Source organism: Lemur catta, chromosome 3 (genome assembly GCF_020740605.2).
Source record: "Lemur catta isolate mLemCat1 chromosome 3, mLemCat1.pri, whole genome shotgun sequence".
NCBI lineage: Eukaryota > Metazoa > Chordata > Mammalia > Primates > Lemuridae > Lemur > Lemur catta.
The window spans coordinates 36,567,090-36,593,280 of record NC_059130.1 but is presented as its reverse complement, the minus strand read 5'-3'; the positions used below and the strand labels follow the sequence as shown (position 1 = coordinate 36,593,280).

At 41.0% G+C, this 26,191-nt stretch overlaps 1 protein-coding gene across 3 annotated transcripts in view; it reads left to right on the top strand.

The window, feature by feature from the left end:
* Positions 1-2,740: 2,740 nt before the first annotated feature.
* Positions 2,741-26,191, top strand: part of SOAT1 (sterol O-acyltransferase 1) — a 71,534-nt gene continuing 48,083 nt past the window's right edge. For 2 of the 3 annotated variants that reach the window (XM_045547264.1, XM_045547259.1), the window contains exons 1-2: positions 3,109-3,271; positions 17,225-17,347. In XM_045547264.1, the coding sequence (XP_045403220.1) occupies positions 17,233-17,347 (115 nt within the window). In that variant the 5' untranslated portion in view covers positions 3,109-3,271; positions 17,225-17,232. Of the gene's footprint in view, positions 2,806-3,108; positions 3,272-17,224; positions 17,348-26,191 lie in introns of those variants that run through there. The other variant, XM_045547260.1, reaches the window with a different exon arrangement.

The following is a 26,191-nucleotide window of genomic DNA, read 5'->3' as shown; positions in this document are numbered from 1 at the left end:
CCTTTTGGAGAAAATCATGGGAAACAACCTCTGGTAGTAATGTCAGAAAAGATGAGCTGGGTCATTAGCACAGCTCTGGGGCAGCTCTTCCACTCTTCCACTGGGCAGCCAAATGGTAGCAGTACTCATTCACCAGTGGAGATCCAGAAACTCTTAATGCTGTTTCCTCATGTGTGTACATCTCTTGAACTATTATCACATCTATGGCAGTGCCTGGAACGCACTTTGCTATGCAGAGCTAGAGAAAATCCATGGAGGCAAGCTGGCAGCCTACTCAACTGGCACAGACTGCTTTCTCCCTTGGATGTAAAGACTTTTGCTCATAGAAAAATAAGCAAAGATGCAGTTTGCAAGATGACTGAGTCACTGAGAGAAGGAATGAAATTGTGTCTGACCTCTGTTGTCTTTGAGACTAACCCACACCTAGGAACTCAGGGCTTCAGTTGGCTTCATTAATTCATTCAATACACTTATCCAGTGACCCATAAGTATTGTGCTCAGTGCTTCAGAAATACATGAACAAGATAGGATTCCAGTTTTCCAAGAGTTTTCAGGAACATTCCAATCAAGGTCTAAGTTCTGGTTTATACTCTTGCCTTACTGTTTTACTCAATCTCAAAACTTTAACTCTAGATGGATCTGTTTTTCTATGCCTATGTGCCAATGGCAAATTATACATACTTAGGATGGGATAAAGATTTATTGCCAGTTTGGTATCATTATGGAAGATGTGGCCCTTTAAAGAACTGAGATGTTTGTGTTTTAAACCTGGCTTGGTGTCTGTTCAGTTTCCCTTTTTGGCTTCCCTGTAAAACCCAGTGCCTTTTGGCAGTGGGGCTCAGTCCCCAGGCTCAGGCCATTGTTCTTTTCCTGCCCCACATCAACATTTAGCTACATCTCTGGGTAGAATATTAGATGGCTTTTATCTTTGTACTTTTCTGTATTTGATTTTATGTTCTGCAGTGTGTGCATTTTTGATATGACCAGAACAAGGTGAAAGTTATTTTATTATAAAAACAGAACAAAACTTGATTGCTTCTTGTTCAGTTCCTTCACATCTCAGTAGGAGGTAGACTGATGCAGCTTAAATATTAACCCAAGTAAAGCTTATTCTGCTTATTTTCCAGGATGTATTTTCTTATCTCAGTCAGCATTAACTCCAGCCACCCAGCCTGCTAATTCATAAATCCTGGATATATCCTTAACACCCCCACACATACCCATACAAATTCTGTCAATTGTCCCTTTAAACATCTCTCAAATATGCCCCTTTCTTTTCATCCTACTTGCTACTGCCTTAGTTTAGGCCTTTGTCACCCCTCACATGTATTACCAACTCACTCTTCTTATTGATCTCTCCACCTCCAGTTACATAGCTCCTTCCAGTACAGTCTCCTAAACCATGACTTCCCTAATTAACATCTTTCACTGGCTCCCCACTGTCTATGAAAGTATGAATCAGAATGTTTCAGCGTGGCCTACAAACTCCTTAAGTCCTGACACCAGCTTCACCTCTTGTCGCTTTAACAATACTCAACAACATAACTAAGCTCCTACTTAATGCTCTAACCTCAGCCTCATACCCCCTACTCACCATGCTCAAGCCTCCTAGCCTTCTGTTCCTCAGACAAGCCAAGTTTGTTCAGTATCAGGGCCTTCAGTCTAGAATGTTCTTCCTCCCCACGGTTGGCCTGGCTGGTTCCTTCTGCTCATTTAGGTTTTAGTTCAGGTCACATCCTCAGAAAGTCTTTCCCTGACCACTCTGTTCTGTTTTCTTCTCAGCAGTTATCACTACCTGCAATTATTTATGTGTTTTATTACTTATCTTCTCCACTAGAAACATAAAATTCCAAGTGCAGGAGCTTCTTCTATTTTATTCATTGCTCTATTTCTAGCACCAAGAACACACAGTAGATATTTTTGAATTAATACATGCAACAGTGAAAACGTAAGTGTATTCTTGGTGCACATACAGGGTGGCCAGCAGAGTATAGAATTGATTCCCTGTGTTCCTATTATTCTTTAACTGGTGGGAGGGGAGAAGGGAAGCACAAAAACAGCTGGGATCCAACAGCCCCTATTGCCCACCAGTTGGCAGAAGTAGCAGTCACAATTGTAGAAGAGGCAAAACTGGACAGGTCTGCCAATGACAGCTAGTACTGAACTCAACTGATTGCTGAGGCCGGTTCCACTTTAGGGTGAACAGTGCAGCCTGCTGTGGGAGGCCAGGGGAACTTGCACAAATCCACTTTGTTAAAAGGTCTACTTTGTTAAAAGTCAGTTCCAGTAACTCTGATCCACTTGTTCAGGGCATCCTGACCTGGAGAGGCGTGTCTACCTGTTTAGAGTAGGGATCAAGCAATTAGCCAGGCCAGCTTAGCTCACACTGGTTTGCAGGCTGTGAGTGCAACTCTTCAGTCTCTGCTCCTCTCGCATGCCCTCTTCACCTACCTTTATCCTAAACTCACCTACACCTTCGCCTTTTTAAAATCTAAGCGATTAACTGTTGTACCTAATCTATGTCCTAAATCTCTCTGGGTCATTTTTCCTTTGATTATGAAGTCCCAAGGACCTTTTAAATTACTTAATTGTCCCATTGTTTCATGTATTTTTTTCTGTTTACAAAGCATTCCATGACAAAGGCATGAGTCTTCTTGGTGAGCATACAAGCATGCTAGCTTCCGGCTAGCAGGTCTATCTCGTTCCTAGACGGTCAGTTCAAACTGCAATGATCCACAGTTCCAGAAGCGGCTTCTGTGAGTCTGCAGAAGAGCCAGACTCCTCAGTTCCATGCTACCGCGCAGGGTACTGTTTTGGACTTGCAGGAAGTTGTCACGGGCCCGTTTTTGCCGCTGGGGGTGGAAATGGAAAGCAGGATGTTGCTGCCTGTGTCAAGGCCCGCGGGTGTCACGACCCGCGGGTGCAAACTTCCCCCGCAGGGCTCCAGGGCCAGCGGGGGGAGCCAGAGCCTAGGACCCGCGCCCGGGAAGGGGCGGGTCGCCGTGGGCGGTGGGCGGAGCCTGGCGGTCGCCGCGACCACCAATGAGGGCCTCAGCCGGCGCTGGCCGTGCGCGTGACGCAGCGGAGCTGGGAGGTTTGGGGCGGAGGGGCCGGGCGGTCGGGCGCTTTATCTTCCTCTGCGGCTGGGAGGGCGTCGCTGTGGGCCCTGGGCACCGGGAGTGCTGCCCGGAGCCGACTTTTCCGCCCGCCGCGCCGGCTTCCCGGATCTGCCCTCTTTGCGGGGGTCCCCGCAGCCTCGTTCGGGCCCCAGGTAACGGCCGTGCTCCCGCTCCCTCCCTCTCCTCCCTAGGTCCGCCCTCCTTAGCCCGAGAGGAGGGGAGAGAGGTGGCGGCTGCGACTCCGGCCCCGCGGGCCTGGCCTTGTCCGGGGCTGTCCCGCGGAGGACGCGGCCAGCGGCCGGGGGAGGGGAGGCCCCGCGCGTCCCGGGGAGTTCGGGAGGGCGGGAAAGTTGCCGTCGGGCGCCCGCATGCCGGGCAGCCTTTCAACCGTGCACGCGAGTGTGGTGTTCCCCAATCTCAGGGCATCTCTTGAGCGGTAGTAAAGAAAGTGATGGATTAGAAGACATTTTATTCTTTAAAAAGCGAAACCAAAAATGCACTCAGGAAGTCGGCTTCTTAATGATGTAGGGAAAAAGTGTGTAAAGGGAAGAATGGCACTAAGAAGATCAAGCTCATGTTTTATTTTAATATATCAGGATGTAGTTAAGTTTCTTTCGTTGTCCTTGACTGTTAATGGCCGTGCAATTTGTGATCTGTATATTTAGAAGTTTTTTATGAGGAGCAGTTATAAACTTCATTCTCTATATTTACATATAGGTTAAGTTCCTTGGTTACTTTTTAATATTTAAGTGGCCACCTGTTTAAACTACCTTCTTTCTCAGAGTACTTGTGTTCTCCCTTGAAGTAGAATTTAGTTTGAAGCATTTTTTCTTTTTTAAAGCTGGGCAGTATCGATGAATGGCTAGTTAAGGAAGCCTAGGTGTTGTCGAGACATGAGAGTGGGTTTTGGAAGGAACTCTGACGCACTGAAGAGGAATCGTTCAGAAACGCACGTGTCTCAGTGCATCACATGCTTAGAACCCTTCAAAGATTTCAGGTTCTCTGAGGATAAATACCAGAATACTGAGTAAGCCCACTCATCTTATCTCCAGGTCATTTGGGCCACTTTTCTCCTGGCTTTCTAGGCTGAAGCCAGCTGGCTTTATTTTTGTTCTTGAAAAGCTTCATTCTCTTTCCTGTCTCCTGGCCTTTAGGGGTTTCCTCCACCTCTCATGCTCTATTCTCTCCCTTCTCGCAACTCCTGCTTTCTCAAAATAATCAGCCTAAATACCTTTTCCTCTGGAAATCACTCTGTCCAGGTTAAGCCCTCCGAGCACTCTGTAGTCTCCTTAGCAGCAATCTTTACTTGTAATGAGTTGTTAATTAGATGTTTGTTTTTTTGAGACAGAGTCTCACTCTGTTGCCTGGGCTAGAGTGCCATGGCGTTAGCCTAGCTCACAGCAACCTCAAACTCCTGGGCTCAAGCAATCCTCCTGCCTCAGCCTCCCGAGTAGCTGGGACTACAGGCATGCGCCATCATGCCCGGCTAATTTTTTCTGTATATATTTTTAGCTGTCCATATAATTTCTTTCTATTTTTAGTGGAGATGGGGTCTTGCTCTTGCTCAGGCTGGTCTCAAACTCCTGAGCTCACATGATCCACCCGCCTCGGCCTCCCAGAGGGCTAGGATTACAGGTGTGAGCCACCGCGCCCGGTCTAGATGTTTTAATTTTTCCCTTTACTACTAAATTTCATGAAGGCTGAGCTAGTCTATCTTATTTATATCTTAATTGTCAGAATCTGGCCCAGCACTTGGCCCAGTGAAGAATGAATGAGTTGGAGGACAGAAGAAGGAACTTTTGGATGAGGAGTACAGTAGTTCTTCCTTACCCACAGTTTCTGGATAAGTTACCAGAGGTTGGAGGTCCAAAACAGTAAAATAAAATTTTGAGAGAAAGACCATATTCACATACCTTTTATTATAGTTTATTGTTGTAATTGTTCTATTTTATTTATTGTTGTTTGTCTCTTACTGTACCTAACTTATAAATTAAACTTTATATATGTATAGGAAAAAACAATATGTATAGGGTTTGGTACTATCTGAGGTTCCAGGCATCCGCTGTGCGTCTTGGAATGTATCCCCTCTGGGTATGGGGGAACTGCTGTATTAACGAGGAAAGAGTGCCTTTTTCCTATGTGAAAGAATCGGAACATTACTCAGGCATAAAATAGAATGAAATCTTGTCATTTGCAACAACGCTGATGGAACTGGAGGACATCATCTTAAGTAAAATAAGCTAGGCACAGAAATGGACATTTTTTTTTTTTAAGACAAGACCTGTTGGCCGGGCGTGGTGGCTCACGCCTGTAATCCTAGCACTCTGGGAGGCCGAGGCGGGTGGATCACTCCAGGTCAGGAGTTCGAGACCAGCCTGAGCAAGAGCGAGACCCCGTCTCTACTAAAAATAGAAAGAAATTATCTGGACAACTAAAATATATATATAGAAAAAATTAGCTGGGCATGGTGGCGCATGCGTGTAGTCCCAGCTACTCGGGAGGCTGAGGCAGTAGGATCGCTTAAGCCCAGGAGTTTGAGGTTGCTGTGAGCTAGGCTGATGCCACGGCACTCACTCTAGCCCGGGCAACAAAGCGAGACTCTGTCTCAAAAAAAAAAAAAAAAAAAAAAAATTTAGACAGGGCCTGGCTCTGTCACCCTGAGTAGAATGTAGCGGTATCATAATAGGTGACTGCAACCTCAAATTCCTGGGCTCAAGCGATCCCCTTGCCTCAGCCTCCCAAGTAGCTGGGACTACAGGTGCACACGAGTGCGCCTGGCTAATTTTTCTGTTTTTTTTTGTGGAGATGTAGTCTCCTTCTTGCTCAGCCTGGGTCTCAAACTGCTGAGCTCAAGCAATCCTCCCACAGTGCTAGGATTACAGGTGTGAGCCAACAGGCCTGGCCTTGGAAAAAGTTTTTAACAAAGGCCAGTTAAGCTCCATTTGCCAAAGAGGAGGCCTTTGTTTTGGAATTTGCCACACTGGGTAGGAGATTATACTAACCATACAAATGTAAATGAGGATTTGTCTGTGTTCTTCAGTTTTGCTAATTACTTCATGACTCAGTTCTGCCATATGTAAAAGTTGTAGGGTTGTACTGGGGCAAACCTCTGGAAGAAGAGGGAGAAATTTCATGCTTTGTATTGTATATTCTAACCCCAATTTGTTTTCCTTTTTCCCCCACTGAACCATAGGGTGATGTAGCAAAGTTCTTCACCTGGAATAGGCAACTCACATTTTGTGATAGGCTCTTTTGAAAGTTCTATTAATGGGAACACTGCAGGCAGGTGAAAGTTGACACTTCTTTCCACCATAGTTCATTTGTTTTTCAAACTAATTCTTTTTGTTTTGCTTTCTTAAGAAAAGTTAGATACTTATCACACTGAACATTACATAGCTGCACGTACAGATTAGATTCTTAAGAAATTCTTCAGTGTTGGTGTATTTTTAAATAGCTACCTAGTCAGCGTTAGGTTACCCAGAGGGGAAATATTTCCACTGCCACTTACTGGCTGTGTGACTTTGAACAAGTTTCTTTAAATTTCTGAATCTCCTGCATCTTTAAAAATGGAAATGTTAAATGAGGCGAGTGGTGCACCCCCCACACCTAGCACTGTAAATGTTACTGGCTCATAAACACTAGTGGTCCTTCACTGCTGGACCTCTTGAGAGACTAGTCTTTTTTTTTTTTTTTTGAGACAGACTCTCACTTTGTTGCCCGGGCTAGAGTGAGTGCCATGGCATCAGCCTAGCTCACAGCAACCTCAAACTCCTGGGCTTAAGCAATCCTACTGCCTCAGCCTCCTGAGTAGCTGGGACTACAGGCAGGCGCCACCATGCCTGGCTAATTTTTTCTATATATATTTTTAGTTGTTCAGATAATTTATTTCTATTTTTAGTAGAGATGGGGGTCTCACTCAGGCTGGTCTCAAACTCCTGACCTCGAGCGATCCACCCGCCTCGGCCTCCCAGAGTGCTAGGATTACAGGCGTGAGCCACCGCGCCCGGCCGAGAGACTAGTCTTATGATCACTGTTTTCACTTCCTCAACCCATGTTGCAGCCTACTCCAATATATTTCTTTGTCCTTCTGAAACTAACTGTACATGTAGTTAAGTAAGTCGAGCTATTAATGTCCCCAGATTGTGAAATTCCCATGTCCCACCATCCCTTTTTTCCCTCCATTTTTGTCCTACTTGCATTTTTCATGTTTCTGACCATAGATTACCTCTTCTTGAACCCTCTAATTTGGTTTTCAACATCACTTGTCCTAGATTCTCCTCTAATCTCTTCTAGGCCTTGCTTTTTTACTGTTTTTTTAAATGCCCCATAATATCGGGAAATTAACCATCTGTAAAATGGGATAACAGTATTTTCTGCATAGGTTGTTGGGAAGATCAAATGAGCCATACATAGTAAGTGCTATGTAAATGTTAGCTTTATTATTTCCTGCTCTGGGGGATTTCCTTCATGTGCCTTTGGCCTTAGCTACTGCCTGTACACTGATGGATCCCCAGATCTCTGCCTTCAGCCCAGACTGCATATTCAATAGCCTGTTGGTCGTGATTACTTGGGTGACCCACAGGCACATCATATTTAATTATCTATGCTTTCTCTTCCACCTGTAATTACTTATTAGCATAATGGTACACCTATAGCCAATAGCCTTAGTGAGTTAGAAAACTCACTTGGGATCTATATTTTCAACTGCTTTCTGCATATAGGCAGCTGGATACCTCACTGACTCCTCAGCTTAATGTTTATAAATTTATCTCATCTCCCTTATCTCGTCTGTCTTAATTTACTTATTCATTTAATAAACATGTTATTTGAGCCTGCCTTCAGGCCTTTAATGTTTTTTTTGTGTGTGTGAGCTCATTATTCTCCCTTCTAGTCTTTCCTTTCCTTAGCACATCCTCCCCATTATTTCCTGAGTTACCTTCCTAAAGACAAATATCAATTGACTTCTCATTTAAAAACCTATATTAGCTCCTTATTTATGTGATGAGTTCCTCCTTACAATGGCCCCTAAAGGCCCTTGACCTTCTGTCTTTTTCCTTTTCTTCCTTTATGATTTAACCTTGGCTGCGTTGGTGGGTCAGTTTGGTGGGTAACGCCTGTAATCCCAGCACCCTGGGAGGCCGATGTGGGAGGATCAGGAGTTTAGGTCAGGAGTTCGTGACCACCCTGAGCAAGAGTGAGACCCTGTCTCTTTAAAAAAAAAAAAAGATTTAACCTAGATTTTTACCTTCAGGAAACCTTTCCTAATTGGTCATAAGTTCCGTTGGGCACCAGGCTTGTGTTCCCTTCATGTTCTACATACATTTCAATCACTGTTCTCTAACATCACTGGGTGTTATAATTATGTTTTTGTGTCTTTTTCCCACTAGATTTCCACTCCTTGAGAGCGCAGATTGTTGTAATCATCTTTGTATCCCTAGGGCCTGGCATATAGTAGATCTCAATAAAATATTTGATTTAATGAATCAATCAGCAAGGTCTGTTCTTTTTCATACGTTCTTCATAGAGTGCTCCCTTCCTCACATCCTGTTTTTATGCCTAGCAAACTTCTGTTCCTTCTTTGAATCCTGGCTCTAATTTTACCTTCTTCATGAGAACTTGTTTGACTCTATAAATGATTAATAATGCCGTCTTCACAATGTATTTTTTTTGTGTGTAAAGAATACAATGGAGTAGACCTCTTTATTATTACATATTTATCTAATATTGTAAAATGAGATGCTTAATAATGTGTGAATTTTCAGATAGTTGACACATACTTTGTACCAAAACTGAAAAAAAAATTGATTTGAATGCAAATACATTTTTCCTTGCATTCTATGTTTACTGTAGCCTTTTTTAGATGTGCTAGGGTCATTAAAGCATGAACTTCGGGTAAAGTCTGCTCTGATACCCTTATGTGTTGGGGGACTGAAACAATTCCTTTGGTCTTATACTAAGAGACCTATTTTTTTTTTGTTTTATGTTCCTACTTTTAAAGTTTTCTTTCTTCCTTTACTGTCATCTATAGTTGTGTTTCTGGCAGTCACTAATTTTTCTGTTGGAAAATGGGAATGAGATTACCCACCTCATAGGATTATTGTTAGGATTAAAGGAGATAATGTATAGAAAGGTCTTACCAGAGAGTTTAGCAAATAGTAACTACCCACTAAAGAATTTACCTATGCTAATAACATTTATTATTCTGATTACTTGAGTTGTTTCAGGAGAACAGTCTCAAATTTGAGAGATTTTTTTCCAGTAAAGGGCAAATTGTTTTTCAGCATCTCTTAGACAACCTAAGTTTAGAATTGGGTCCCGAATGGCTGATGTTGATGAAAAATCTTAAACTCTAGAACAGATCGTTTTAGTAATTCCTATATATATGAAATTTACATCCCAAATGAGGTAAATGTCCTCATTAATTGTTTTATATTTATCTTTTAATATTAACAAGTAAAGACAAAAATGAAGAACATCAGTTCCAACTCTCATGCTAGCCTTTTTTTTTTTTTTTTTTATTTTGGAGACAGAGTCTTGATCTTTTGCCCTGGCTAGAGTGCCGTGGCGTCAGCCTAGCTCTCAGCAACTTCAAATTCCTGGGCTTAAGCAATCCTCCTGCCTCAGCCTCCCGAGTAGCTGGGACTACGGGCATGCGCCACCATGCCCGGCTAATTTTTTCTATATATATTTTTAGTTGTTCATATAATTTCTTTCTATTTTTAGTAGAGATGGGGTCTCGCTCTTGCTCAGGCTGGTCTCGAACTCCTGAGCTCAAACAATCCCCCTGCCTCAGCCTCCCAAAGTGCTAGGATTACAGGCGTCCGGCCTCATGCTAGCCTATTAATGATTGCTTCATGAACATGTGATGAAGTCTTATTTCCTTAATATATGTGAAAATACTTGGTGACTATTAATTCATCCAACAAATTCTATTAAGTGCAGAATGTGTTCCAGGCACAGCTGTAGATATTTGGATGAAATGATGAACAAGAAAAAATTGCACTTTTCATGGGGATTACAGTCTTATCAGGTAGATAGAAAATAAACAATATAATATATTGGAGGATAAGTGCACTGAAGCAAAATAAAAGCAGGATAAGGGGATAAAAGAGGAACAGGGCTCCACAGTGTTTTTTTTTTTTTTTTAAAAGATAGAAGATGAAGTCCCTGAGGAAGGGACATTTGAGTAGAGAACTTGAATGAAGTGTAAGAGAGCCTTGAAGGTATCTGGGAGGAGATGCTCCAGGCAGAGGGAAAGCAAAGGCTTTTAAGTGGAAATGAGCCTGGTTTAAGAAATAGCAGAAGGCTGAAGTAATTAGGGAATTGTGGTGGGAAGTGAGGGAGTTTGGGTGGTGGTGAGTGGCAGGTAATACAGGAGTTATTAGACCATGGTGAGGACTTAGAACAAAATCCAGTGTTCGAAGGTTTGAATAAGGGAATGACTTGATCTGACTTATCCTTTAAAAGGATGACTCTGGATGCTGTGTTTAAGAAAACAGACCAGAGTGGAGAGCAGTGGGATGCTGCTGCAGTGAGCGGTGGGTGTGGTGGGAAGGGGTTAGAACTGGACTGTTGGACTAGATGAGGGAAAGTAAAGAATTGAAGTAACACCTAGGTTCTAAAAATCTGGGCAAAGAGTGACTGCTAGTTTCATTAACTGAGATGGGGAGGACAGTGGGAGAAGTGGAATCGGAGGGAATGTCAGTAGTTCAGTTTTGGTCATGTTAAGTTTGAGATGCCTATGAGACATGGACATAAATATGTCAGATAGGCTAGGGGTCCCCAACCTATGGTGAGTTGTATAATTATTTCATTATATGTTACAATGTAATAATAAACACAGTAAATGGAATGTGCTTGAATCATCCCAAAACCATCCCCACGTCCCTGTTCTGTGGAAAAATTGTCTTCCATGAAAACAGTCCCTGGTGCCAAAAAAGTTGGGGACCACTGAAATAGGCTGTTTATGAGTGTGGATCTCAGGGAAGTCTGGGACTGATGTGGGGAGAGGGATATGAAAGAAGTGGTATGGAAGTATCAGAGTAAGTGTGGTGGTCAGAGGGTTAGATGCTGGAAATCAGAATTATGGACATGGTGGATTTATTGGTAACAGTAAGTTCTAGGGGAAGGTGTAACTGGGTTGTAAGAACAGCTTGTTGGAGACAGGAAGAAGGCAAGAGACTTAGAGGCCAGGGTGTTGGAAGGATCTGTGTACATGGATATTGAAGTAAAGGAAGTGCGACAATTAGTGGTGGGGAGAGAGGTGTTCAAATCCTCACTGAGAGAGGGCAGTGAGGAAGAAAATGGTATATACCTGCAACAAGGGAAGTATCAGGTGAAATAATCTGGCTGAGGTATTTAAGGAAGGAAAGGAGAAACAGTGTTGACTTGGAAGGATAACTCCCCCTTCAGCTCCTGTCTTAATGAGAGGATAAGAAAAAATATGATATTCCTTATATAGGGCAATGATTCATATTAGCACTTAGAAACCATTTAGTTTTTTTTTTTTTTTGAGACCTGGTCTCACTCTTTTACCTAGGCTCCAGTGCAATGGTGTGATCATAGCTCACTGGAGCCTTGAACTCCTAGGCTCAAGTGATCCTCCTGCTTCAGCCTCCTGAGTGGCTGGGACTAGGTGTGTGCCACCACACCGGCTAATTTTTAAATTTTTTGGAGATACTGGGTCTTGCTGTGTTGCCTAGCCTGGTCTCAAACACCTGGCCTCAAATGATCCTTCCACCTTGGCCTGCCAAAGCACTGAGATTACAGGCATGAGCCACTGTGCCTGCTTTATATAGCTTTCTTTATGTGATAAACATAGAATTGTCTATTTCAGTTATTGAAAATATTTGAAGTTGTGCATACCCTCAAGAGACTCCTCAGCCCCCAATTAAGAACATTTGAGTAGATATAAAGCTGTTAACAATAAAGATATGTCCATTGGCATATTCCTAGCGTATATTTTCCTTTTGATTCTGCAAGTGTAGAGCACTGTATCCTATTACAGATGCTTCTCAATTTATGATAAGGTTACATCTCAATAAACCCATTGTAAGTTGAAAATGCATTTAGTCTACCTAACCTATTGAACATCATAGCTTAGCCTATCTTAAATGTGCTCAGAACACCTACATTAGCCTATAGTTGGGCAAAATCATCTATCACAAAGCCTATTTTATAATAAAGTGTTGATAGCTCGTGAAATTTATTGAATTATAAATTCAATATAGAATAGTGTACCGAAAGTAAAAAACAAAATGGTTATAAGGGTACTTGAAGTGCAATTTCTACTGAATTCATATTGCTTTCTCACCATTGTAAAGTTGGAAAATTGTAAGTCAAGCCATCTTAAATCAAAGACTGTCTTATATTTAGAATAATTGGTTATGGTATTAACTATTAAAACTGATACGTTTACTTTCTCACCTACTGTGTGCCTATCATGCTCCAAGTACTCCCCACTAGATTTGGTGGATTCAAAGAGGAAATACTACATAGTCCCTGTCTTTCCGAAGCTTAAACTTAGTATAAAAGGCAGATAGTATTGCCCTGTGATTATAGGGTGACATACTGTGTGATAGGATGCACAGAGTGTTGTGGAACTACAGAGAGGGTAAGATGAGAAATGGTGGCCAAGGAACCCTTAGCAGAGGAGGTGAATTGGAGGTAATCCAATTGGTAGGTTGTGGAATCTGTTAGTCCTTATTTTAAATTCTAGTTATGTTGCTGGAGAATTATATAATTTGCGACAAGTTAAATCACCTCCCTAAACTATATTTTTCTCATCTGTAAGATGAGGATAATATCTATCTAAGGTTATAAAGATTAAATAAGAAAATGTGAAGAGGCTGGTGGCTCACGTCTGTAATCGTAGCACTCTGGGATGCTGAGGTGGGAGGATTGCTTGAGCTCAGGAGTTTCAAGACTAACCTGAGCAAAAGTGAGATCCCTTCTCTACCAAAAAGAAAGGAGAGAGAGAGAGAGAGGAAAAAAAAAAAACAACCTAGCCAGGCCTTGTGTGGCGCATGCCTGTAGTCCCAGCTACCCGGGAGGCTGACGAATAAGGATTGCTTAGAGCCCAGGAGTTGGAAGTTGCAGTGAGCTACGATGATGCCATTGCATTCTACCCTGGGCAACAGAGTGAGACTCTGTCTCAACAAAAACAAGGCAGATGAACACCCCTCTTCACAACACCCCACCTCACAAAAAATAGAAAATGTGAAGAGCTTAAAAGCATAGTACCTGGGAGGTACATATAGGTGCTCATTAAATCACAGCTGTTGTTGATGTTCATCTTGTTTATTCCTGCTGCTACTATGACTCTTTGAAGGATGAGTTGGTGTTAGCTAAACAAAGAAGGGACAGAAGAGAAATAGGTTTCTGTAGGGTAGAGTATATGGAAAGACATGGTGGCCACAGAATATTTGGGGAATAACAAAGATTCTATTGAGATTGACATACTTACTACACGTAAGGCACATAAACACTCAAGTTAGCTGTTATCTAGTTTGAGAAACATTGCATTGTTATACTGTGTCATAGAGCTTAGGTAGTAAACTTTAATCTGGCATTTTAAAATTTTATGTTGCTGTCTTTTATTAATTCCACGTTATTCCTTGTGAAATTCCTTCCTTTTGAAATATCTTTATTCCTTTTGTATTTTTTGTCATTTTCTTATATCTTTTCTGCTTTCTTTGAGGGCTTCCCTGAAAGTTTAGTTTTCAGTTCTCACTTCTTTAATCATTTCTGTTGGAGAGTTAGATGCTCTTGTGGCTTCCTCTGTCACTTTTATGCAGATTACTTTGAAATATTTATCAGTAATCCTGACTTCTTTCCTAGGTTCTTCTTAATCATATCTTATTGATCTCCTAAAATTTCTGCTTAATATATTCATCTACTGCTCCACAATTCTGTTGCATTTATTTGATTTCAGAAAAAACTAGAATAGGATTGATCTGGATTTGTCAGATTTTCGCTTTGCCAAGCTGAGATAGTTGAAAAAACAACCAAATTCACCATGTACTATATTTCATCATTTCATACAGAAAAGGACATTTTCTTCCCTGCCCTGCCCCCCAAGAATTCCAAGGACAATCAAAGGAAAGGATATATTTTTTTTTGTTTTTTTTTGAGACAGAGTCTCACTTTGTTGCCTGGGCTAGAGTGAGTGCCGTGGCATCAGCCTAGCTCACAGCAACCTCAGACTCCTGGGCTTAAGCGATCCTACTGCCTCAGCCTCCCGAGTAGCTGGGACTACGGCATGCGCCACTATGCCCGGCTAATTTTTTTCTACATATATTTCAGTTGGCCAGATGATTTCTTTCTATTTTTAGTAGAGACGGGGTCTCGCTCTTGCTCAAGCTGGTCTCGAACTCCTGATCTCAAGTGATCCACCCGCCTCGGCCTCCCAGAGTGCTAGGATTACAGGCGTGAGCCACCATGCCCGGCCGGAAAGGATATTTTAATATAAAAATTTAGGAAGTATTTTTTCACATTTTAATTAGCATGATCATTTAATTAGGAAGACCATAATCTCACAACTTAAATATGTGTAGCTTTAAGAATAAGTACTTCATTATTTTTCACTTCTTGTTTTAGACTAGTGAAAACTTCATCACACAGTGAAACACTGCTTTAAAGTAAACCTTGTACTATCTTGATATCTATCTTCCTAAAATTTGACTTTGATCCTGTTTTTCAGTGCTTACAATGGCTCACCCCTGCCTTCCTGAAAAAGCCTTTTAATTTCTTAGACCTTTATAGTTTGACTCCTGTTCTCCTTTCTAGTCTTTTTCTTCATCACATTTCTATTACTGACTTCTTTTTAAAATAGTTAGTGGTATTTGTTGGATGGAGACTAATACAGGTTCAAATTTGGCTCTGTCATTAGCTGAGTGGTCTTGGGCAAGTTAGTGTAATGAAAAAAAGCAACTTTTAGCTTCCTGGAGCCGCCCTGGTATCAGTTAGGCCTTGGTGTTGCTATGAACTAGCCTGGCATTGAACAGCTAGGTTGATTAACTGAACGTCAGCATGAGACAAGGCCATTCTGTGACCTTGGTAGATCAAGACAAAAACAAGACCATGCCATGATTGTATCTGAACACAGATGAAACATGTACACTATCCAAACCCCAAATTATCAAACACCTCCTTCTCCAGGCTAATGTGAGTGATTGCTTTTGCTTTGCCAATTACAGCTTTAGCCTCCTTATAGTCTGCTCCCTTATAGAGAAGAATTATTGTTATACCCAATCATAGAATTGCCCCCACTTTCTGACAGTACCCAGTCTGGAGTAAACTGCTGCTTCTTAAGGACTCTTCAAAAATCACCTAGTCAAATTCTACTTCTATCTTTAGTTTCCCATGATGTGTGTTCCTAATAAACTCAATTTGTTGAACTGCAGGTGTGCTGGTACATGGGTGGAGGACATTGATAATAACTACTTTGAGCCATTGTTTTCTCATATGAAAACTAGGGGTAATAACTTTTTTTTGTGGAATTGTTAAGAATATTAAATAAGAAAACTTAAAGCACCCAGAAAGGTCCTTGCGTTTAGTAGATACTTAACAAATATTTCTTTCTTATTCTCTAGTAAAGTATTCTGATTCAGTCATGGTCCCCTGAATAGGTTTCAAAAAGCTCTTGTTTTAACTCTCACACATGGGATACTCATCTTTCAAGACTTAGTTCAAAATATCTTTTTTTTTTTTTTTTTTTTGAGACAGAGTCTCGCTTTGTTGCCCGGGCTAGAGTGAGTGCCGTGGCATCAGCCTAGCTCACAGCAACCTCAAACTCCTGGGCTTAAGCGATCCTACTGCCTCAGCCTCCCGAGTAGCTGGGACTACAGGCATGCGCCACCATGCCCGGCTAATTTTTTCTATATAGATTTTTTAGCTGTCCAAATCATTTCTTTCTATTTTTGGTAGAGACGGGGTCTCACTCTTGCTCAGGCTGGTCTCGAACTCCTGACCGCGAGCGATCCACCCGCCTCGGCCTCCCAGAGTGCTAGGATTACAGGCGTGAGCCACCGCGCCCGGCCTCAAAATATCTTCTCTTGTATGAAACCTTTGTATCTTCTACTGATCTCTCCTGTCTTTGAACTTAAGGTATTTATTGTTTTTTATTCTCATTTATTTATTTATTTAGGACAGGTTCTTTTTTTTTTTTAGACAAAGTCTCACTCTGTTGCCCAGGCTAGAGTGCTGTGGCATCAACCTAGCTCACAGCAACCTCAAACTCCTGGGCTTAAGCAATCCTCCTGCCTCAGCCTCCCAAGTAGCTGGGACTACAGGCATGTACCACCATGCCCGGCTAATTTTTTCTATTTTTAGTAGAGACAGGGTCTCGCCCTTGCTCAGGCTGGTCTCAAACTCCTGACCTCAAGCGATCTTCCCACCGTGGCCTCCCAGAGTGCTAGGATCATAAGCATGAGCCACCATGCCCGGCTTGAGACAGGTTCTTGCTCTGTCGCCCAGGCTGGAGTGCAGTGGTACAATCATAGCTCACTACAGCCTCAAACTCCTAGGCTCAAGTGATCGTCCTGCCTCAGCCTCCTCAGTATTAATATTTGGCACTACAGACATATGCCACCCCACCTGGCTAATTTTATTTTTGTTTGTAGAGACAGGGTCTCACTATGTTGTCCAGGCTGCCAAGGCCTTCCAAGGCGCTGGGATTACAGGCATAAGCCACTGTGCCCCGCCAGTATTTGTTTTTACCATTGACTCTGTTATTAATTATACTGTAACTTGTGGCATCTTTGTAGTTATCTTTTGCTATTTAATCCTTAATTTTTCATATACTTATGCCTTGTTAAACTAAATTGTTCTTTAAGAATGGTTTCCTCCCATCGTCAGGGAGAAGAAAAAAAAATGGGGGCTATGTTTAAAAAGGGTCTTGGAAACTAGCCAATTACTTTATAGGAGCTAATTTCTTCAAGTTTGCCATCTTGAGTATCTTGTACTTAAAAAATGCTTAAACATGATTAAAGTAACACAAAAGGAAAAATATATTATCAGATTTCACCTCTCTTAAATATGGTGGTATTGGGAAATTCACCTCAGCCAGATACTTGGTTCAGAGCTTTTTATATCTTTTTTCCTAGATAATACAATGGTGGGCAAAGAGATGTCTCTAAGAAACCGGCTGTCAAAGTCCAGTAAAAATTCTGAGGAAGATGAAGACCGGAGAAACCCTACAGAGGAGTCCTTACAGATACCTAGCAATGGTGAGGCTTTTAATTTGAGGTGAATTAATGAAATAAAGAACAAATTTAGTGTACTAGATCAGAGATTGTCATCTCTTTAGTTCTCATTATTGTAAATGGGTATTAAAATTTTATATAGCTGGTAACAAAAATTAGAAAATAAGTCCTTATTAATTCAGTGAACATCTGTTGGGTATCTTCTATTTTAGACACCATTCATTCAACCAGTTAACCTACCAATAATTATTATTATTTTTATTTTTATTTTTATTTTTTGAGACAGAGTCTCGCTTTGTTGCCCGGGCTAGAGTGAGTGCCGTGGCGTCAGCCTAGCTCACAGCAACTTCAAACTCCTGGGCTTAAACGATCCTACTGCCTCAGCCTCCCAAGTAGCTGGGACTACAGGCATGCGCCACCATGCCCAGCTAATTTTTTCTATATATATATTTTAGTTGGCCAGATAATTTCTTTCTATTTTTAGTAGAGATGGGGTCTCACTCTTGCTCAGGCTGGTTTTGAACTCCTGAGCTCAAACAATCCACCCACCTCGGCCTCCCAGAGTGCTAGGATTACAGGCATGAGCCACCACGCCCGGCCAACCTACCAATAATTATTGAGCTGTCCTGCTGGATGCTGGGGCTATAGCTATAGATCAGTACAGACATGTTTGTCATTATCGAATTCCACGTTGAGTGAATGGCAAAACCTCCAAAATTATACATATAATTGGATTATTGCAAATAAGCATATCACATAATTAATTACTCTCACAATAGATATATGAGTAAAATGCAAATAATTAGTCGAGTACCTACCCTGAGTACTGAGCTATAAATCTAGTGAGGGGGGGGAATTAGGGAGTTTTATTAGTTTTTATATCCAAGTTTCCTTAATGCCCGAATAAAAAGAGTACAATGCAGTGCTTGTTGTTAAGGAAAAGGTTTATGGTTATGAATGATAGACTTGTAAACACAACACTAATTGATGTCATCTATTGCATCAGGGTATTTTTGCGGTGACATTTGCATAGGTTTGACTTCAACAAGGATTTGAAATTTGAGACTTGTTTGGTTAACAAATAAGGGTGGAACTTTCCAAGACAGGTTGTCTTAAGCATCTTGACTTTTTTCATAAAGAAACATTGTTTTTCCTACTTAAACTTAGTGTAAATGGCAATAGCTGAAATCCCACTAGGACTGTAAATATTGCTGCTCAAGTTGGCATAATGAAGTTTATTAATGTGTTCTCAATTAGCTGTATATGACATAGTTATATTGCATATGTGCTAGTGTTAGTGTTATATAAAATGTGAAATTTATGCAAAGGAGGATGAGCCAACATTGGGGAGAAACCTTCCCCTTCTGTGAGTTAGGGACTTTATAACCCAGGTTGTCTCCTTTGTTTTCCCACATATTAGAAACTTCATGTTCGTTTGTTTTTCCCTTCCAGTTCTTGGAGAAAGAAAAATTGTTATAATTGAAAATTTCTGTCACCAGGTATTGCTCTCTTTACATCTCAATTTTTAAAAGATTTTAAATTACTCTAATTTCTATGTATTTTCAGTACTCCTTATTGTCTTAGTTCACTAAGTTTTAATCACTCCAGGTTTTAGTGCAGATTTTTTTTTTTTTTTTTTTTGGGACAGAATCTCACTCTGTTGCCTGGGCTAGAGTGCCGTGGCATCAGCCTCGCTCACAGCAACCTCAAACTCCTGGGCTCAAGTGATCCTTCTGCCTCAGCCTCCCAAGTAGCTGGGACTACAGGCATGCATCACCATGCCCAGCTAATTTTTTCTGTATATTTTTAGTTGTCTGGTTAATTTCTTTCTACTTTTCAGTAGAGACGGGGTCTGGCTCTTGCTCAGAGCTGTTCTCGAACTCCTGACCTCGAGCGATCCTCCCGCCTTGTCCTCCCAGAGTGCTAGGATTACAGGCGTGTGCTGCCCCGCCAGTGCAGATGTTAAAAATTGAATTGTTTATGGGTGTGCGTGGTGGCTTGCACCTGTAATCCTAGCATTTTGGGAGGCCAAGGCAGGAGGACTGCTTGAGCCCAAGAGTTTGAGACCAGCCTGGGCAACATGGCAAGACCCTGTCTCTACAAAAAATAAAAAAATAAAAAAAACAGCTGGGCATGGTGGTCTGTGCCTATAGTACCAGCTGTTCAGGAGCCTGAGGCAGGAGGATCGCTTGAACCCCCAGGAGTTTGAGGTTGCATTGAGCTATGATGATGCCACTGCACTTCTAGTCCAGGCAACAGAGCAAGAACCTGTCTCAAAAAAAATTTTTTTGAATTGTTTGGTTTAAATGAAGAAGTATGACAACCTCCTTGGTTAAAATAAGTAATGCTGATCTGAAAATGTGTTTTACTTATTTTAACATTGGTTCACTTTGGGGAGCAAGTAGATGGGTAAATTGAGTACCAAAGGCTTGAAGAATGCCAGGCCAGTAAGGTATTGCCCACCAACCAGAACCACTTGGGGGAGCTTGTTAGAAATGTCCTACCTCACATTTTTAGAATAAAAATTGTATTTTAATAAGGTCCCCAGGTGATTCAGATGCAGGTTAAAGTTTGAGACATAGCTCTTAGTGTGGCAGTTCTCTCTCAACTGCGGCATGCATGAGAATCACCTATGGAATGAAAATAAATCATCCAATAAACAAAAGCAGTTTCTTGGACCCCATTATATGGTGTGTGGTTTTGTTTTGTTTTCTTTATTTTTGGAGACAAAGTTTCCCTCTGTCACCCAGGCTGGAGTGCAGTGGCGTGACCATAGTTCATTGCAGCCTCGAACTCCTGGGCTCCAGTGATCCTCCCACTTCAGCCTCTTTTGTCTAATATTTTAAAGAAGTTTTTTGTAGAGCCACCGTGCCAAGCCTCGGACCTCATTATAGATGTACTGAATCAGAATCTCCAGGAGGAGGGCCCAGGGTTGTGAAGTTTGTAAAAGCTTGTTGGATAATACTTTTGGTGATCAAAAATTACCCCTATCAAGAACTTTGATACCCACCTTAAAACTTAACCTGTATAATTCTTGGATTCTTATTCTGTGATTCATAATTATAGTAATTTATGGGTAGGAAGAGCTTATGTCCTAATTTGCCCAGTATAGTCCCACTTTTCACCTGTGTCCAGTTTAATTCTTTATAGTCCTTGCTTTCATTCTCAGAAGTGTGCCAGTTTGATTAAATTAATTATAGGATCACCCAACCTTTGGGTTATTGAATTGTGACTGCCATAATAATTTGCACAGTATTTAGTTCACATTTTCACAAAAGTATCTCTAGTTTATCCAGTGCCTACTAGGTGAAATTATGATTCATTAGCTTTTTTATATTTTGTGGCATTTATTTGAAATAATACCAGTTCTGAAGATAACAAATTTTTGCCCAAATTGAAAATGTTATTATTTGATTTTAAAAATAATACATGCTCACCAATAGTTTTTATTGTGGTATGATGTACATAAAGTGTTCGATTAATTCAAAATATGCAGAAAAGGATAAAAGTAAAAATGACCCCCAATTCTGTCTTTGAGTAATGAATATAAGTCTTACAGGAATATGTGACATTTAGTGTAAATAGGATGTTTTACCTGTTGTTTAGTAACTTGGACTTCGACAATATATCGTAGACATCATTCTATTGTCATGTGATAGATGAGTGACTACAGAGTTGTTATTTTATGTATGTCATAGACAATGTACTTTTTTCTTGGAATATATAAGTTGTTTCTGTTTTTTCTACTATAAACAGACTGTGGTGAACATCTTTACATATTTGTGAGATTCCTAAAGAGGAATTGCAGGGTCAAAAGGTGTTATTTCAAAATATTGATATGTAATACCAGATTGCAACATTTACCTCCATACTCTACAAATGTGCCCTGCTGTGTTTTTGTTGTTGCTTATGCCTGTTTAAATTTTTTAAATATTTTTTTCTTACTACCTCTTTTCATGATTGTTTGCATACCTAGCTGTTGTTTCTGCTTTTACTTTCTGATTTGCATCTCTACTATTTTTTTTTTAAGTTTTAATCACTCCAGTTTTTAGTGCAGATGTGTTTTTTTTTTTTTTTGAGACAGAGTCTCACTCAGTTGCTCAGGCTAGAGTGCCCTGGCCGTCAGCCTAGCTCACAGCAACCTCAAACTCCTGGGCTTAAGCCATCCTCCGGCCTCGGCCTCCCAGAGTGCTAGGATTACAGGTGTGAGCCACTGCACCCAGCCCTACCTCTCCAGTAATTTACTGTGGAATGGTTCACTTCTAGAAGAAGGAAATAGAAATGAGGACCCTGCATAAATTAACAGGAAAAGCTAAAAATGGCAGTCTGATTTAGACCCCATTTACTAGTTCTGTCTTTATACCAAATGTGAAAATATGATTTGAATAGATTAGTCTAGGTACCCTTTCTTTTTTTCTTCCTCTTTCTTCCCCCCATTCCTTTTTCCCTCCCTTCTCCTCTGCCCCCTTCTCTTCTTCCTCTTCCTTTTTTCCTTCCATTCTTCCTAATTTTTTTTTAGTGATAATTCACATAGCATAAAATTCACCATTGTAAAGTGTATAATTCAGTGGTTGCCAGTACATTCACATCACCACTGTTTAATTCCAAAACATTTTTGTCACCCCAAAAAGAAGCCCAGTACACATGAATAGTCACTCCTCATTCCTCCCTTCTCTGAGCTCCTGGCAACCACTAATCTTCCTATCACTTTGGATTTGCCTGTTTTGGGCATGTCATATAAAGGGATTCATAGAATGTGTGGCCTTTGTGACTGGCTGTTTTCTCTTAGCATAATGTGTTCCATGTTCTAATATGTATCAGTACTTCTTTTTTTATGGCTAAACAATATTCCATTGTTTGGCTATAACACATTTTGCTTATCTATTAATCAGTTGATAGTTGGTTGTTTGGGTTATTTACAGTTTTTGGCAATTATGTATAATGCTACTATGGACATTTGTGTACCAATTTTGTGTGAATGTATGTTGTCAGTTCTCTTGGGTATATACCTAGGAGTGGAGTTGGTGAATCATATGGTAAATCTATGTTGAGAAACTGCCAAACTTTTCCAAAGTAACTGCTCCATTTTACATTCCCATCAGCAATATATGAAGGTTTCAGTTTCTCCGTATCTTCACTGATACTTGTTATTATCTGTCTTTTGATGATAGCTATCTTAGTGTATGTGAAGTGGCATTTTATTGTGGCTTTCAATTGTGTTTACCGGATGGCTGATGATGTTGAGCATCTTTTCATGTGCTTATTGGCTATTTATCTTTTTTTTTTTTTTGAGAAATGTCTATTTATATCCCTTGCCTATTTCTAAATTGGGTTATTTGGTCTTTTCTTAAATTGTAAGATTTCTTTATTTTGGATATTAGATTCTTACCAGGTACATAATTTGTCACTCTGGCTAGAGTACAGTGGTGTCACCATAGCTCACTACAACCTCAAACTCCTGGCTCAAGTGGTCCTCCTGCCTTAGCCTCCCTAGTAGCTGGGACTACAGGTGTGAGCCACCACACCCAGCTAATTTTTCTATTTTTTGTAGAGACGGGGTTTCGCTCCTGCTCAGACTGGTCTCCAACTCCTGACCTCAAGTGATCCTCCTGCCTTGCCTTCCCAGAGTGCTAGGAGTACAGGTGTGAGCCACTGGGCCTGGCTGTCTTTTCACTTAATTCATGGTGTCCTGTGCTATACAAAGTTTTAAAATTTTGATGAATCTAGTTTATCTGTTTTTGTCTTTGATTGCTTATACTTTAGATGTACTATCTAAGAAATTATTACCTAATCCAGGATCATACGGATTTTTTAGATTAATTTATTTTTAATTGTGGTAAAATATACATAACAAAATTTATCATCTTAACCATTTTTAAGTGTGCAGTTCATTGGTTGTACATTATTGTGCAACCATTACCACCATTTATCTCAAGAAGTCTTTTCATCCCCCAGGCCCTGGAAACCACCATTCTACTTTCTGTCTCTGTGAATTGACTACTCAGGTATCTCATAAGTGGAATTATACAGTATTTATCTTTTTGTGACTGACTTATTTCACTTAGCATAATGTCCTCAAGTTCATCCATGTTGCAGCATGTGTCAGAATTTCTTTCCTTTTTAAGGCTGAATAATAGTATTCCATTGTATGTGTATATCAAATTTTGTTTATCCATTCATCTGTCCTACACACTAAGGTTGCTTTTACCTTTTGGCTATTGTAAATAGTGCTGCTGTGAACATGAATGTTCAAATATCTCTTCAACACCCTGTTTTTACTTTTGGATGTATACACAGAAGTGGAGCTGCTAGATAATATTGGTAGTTCCATTTTTAACATTGTGAGGAACTGCCATACTAGTATGTTTTCCATAGTAGTTGTACCATTTTACAATCCCACCAGTAGGGAACAAGCATTCCAGTTTTTTCACATCCTCACCAACACTTGTTCTGTTCTTTTTTTTTTTTTGATGGTAGCTGTCCTGATAGGTGTGAGGTGATAACTCATGGTTTTGGTTTGCATTTCTCTAAATAATTAGTGAGCATCTTTTCATATGCTTGCTGGCCATTTGTCTATCATCTTTGGAGAAATGTCCAAGTCCTCTGACCATTTCTAAGTTGGGTTATTTGTGTTTTTTTGTTGAGTGTGTCCTTTGCACAATAGTTTGTTTATAGTCCCATTTGTCTATTTCTGCTTTTGTTGCCTGTATATTTGGTGTCATATGCAAGAAGTCATTGACAAATCCAGTGTCATATATCTTTCTCCCTATGTTTTCTTCTAGGAGTTTTTTGGATCTTATCTTTAGGTCTTGAATCCATTTTGAGTTAATTTTTGTATCTGGTGTAAGATAAGGGTTCAACTTCATTGTTTTGAATGTGGATATCCACATCAATTTTAGGAGGATTGCTATCTTTGGTAGGTTGAAAAATGTCCCCTTCCCCAAAAGATATACATGTCCGAAAACCTGGAATCTAGGAATACTGCTTTATAGGGAGGAAAAAGGGAGGATCTTTGCAGATGTAATTAAGTCGGGAATCTTGAGATAATGTCTTTTTTTTTTTTTGAGACAGAATCTCACTCTGTTGCCTGGGCTCGAGTACAGTGGTGTCAGCCTAGCTCACAGCAAACTCAAACTCGCGGGCTCAAGCAATCCTTCTACCTCAGCCTCCCTCGTGGCTGGGACTACAGGCATGCGCCACCATGCCCAGCTAAGTTTTTCTATATATAGTTTTAGTTGTCCAGATAATTTCTTTCTATTTTTAGTAGAGATGGGGTCTCGCTCTTGCTCAGCCTGGTCTCGAACTCCTGACCTCGAGCCATCCTCCCACCTCGGCCTCCCAGAGTGCTAGGATTACAGGCGTGAGCCACTGCACCCGGCCTTGAGATAGTGTCTTAGTTCATTTAGGCTGATGATACAAAATACCTTAGACTGGGTAACTTATAAATAACAGGATTTTTTTTTCTCATAGTTCTGGATGTGGGAAGTCCAAAATCAGGGTGCTGTCAATGTCTGGCAAGGGATTGCCTCTCCATAGCTGACACCCTCTTGATGCATCCTCACATGGTGGAGGGGGCTAACTAGCTGTCTAGGATCGCTTATATGAGGGCACTAGTACCATTCACAAACAGACTGTAACATTCCACACCTGGCCCCTCAAAATTCCTGTCCTTCTCACATGCAAAATATATTCATTCCATCTCAATAGTCCCAAAAGTCCTAACTTGTTCCAGCATCAACTTTAAAGTTCACAGTCTCATCTAAATATCATCTGAGTCAGATATGAGTGAGACTCAAGGTGGGATGCATTCTGAAGCAGCCAAATTCCCCCACAGCTGTGAGCCTGTGAAATCAAACAAATTATATGCTTCTAAAATACAGTTGTGGGACAGGTATAGGATAGATGTTCCCATTCCAAAAGGAAGAAACAGGAAGGAAGAAAGGGATAATAGGTAAGTCTAAAACCTGGCAAACAACATTAAATCTTAAGGCTTGAGAATAATCTTTAATTTGATGTTCTGCCTTCGGGACACATTAGGGAGGGGTTGGGCCCTTAAGGCACTGGGTGGCCCCACTCCCAAGGCTTTGCTGGGCATAGCCCATGTGACATTTCTCCTGGCTTGGAGTCACTTGCCTGGGGCTCTCCTGGGCTGTAGTTGCATGCCCGTGGCTTTATCAGTCTGGGTTCACTTCAGTGGCCCTGCCCCTGTGACTACACTACGCATGGCCCTAGTGGGGGTTCTCTACAGTAGCCCTGCTCTTGCAGCAGTTCTCTCTGCCTTTGCCCTCTAGAGGGGTACCCAGTGTGGCCTGTACTATATGTGGGCCCACTGGAGGAGTATTGTGCCATAGTGCCAGGAGCACTTCTGGGCCCTAAGCACTGAGGTCCTGCAGGTGCCTAAGGCCCCTCTTTTGACCTAATACTGTGGGTCTTGGCACCCTGGGCTTGTGATGTACTTCTAATCTAATCTCAGAATGTCTTCAGGGTTAGTCTTCCATTGTCTTGATGAGTACCACTTGACTTCTGCTGATCCTGACCAATCTCCTTTTCAAAGGGTCACTAGGGTCTGCTCTTGGTGCTCTCTCTAGACCGTGCATTTTCATTCTTTATAAGAGGGCCAGGCTGAGAATTTTCCAAACCTTTTAAATTCTGCTTCCCTTAGATGTATTATAAATTTCATCTTTAAATTGTTTCTGTCTTCTTGCATTTTACTATAAACTTTCCAGAGAAGCCATCCTGCTCCTTCAACATTTTGCTTAGATATTTCTTCAGCCAAACATCCAATTTTATTGCTCACAAATTCTAACTTTAACAAAACACTTAGACATGAACACAATTCAGCCATATTTTTTTGCACTGTTAAACAAG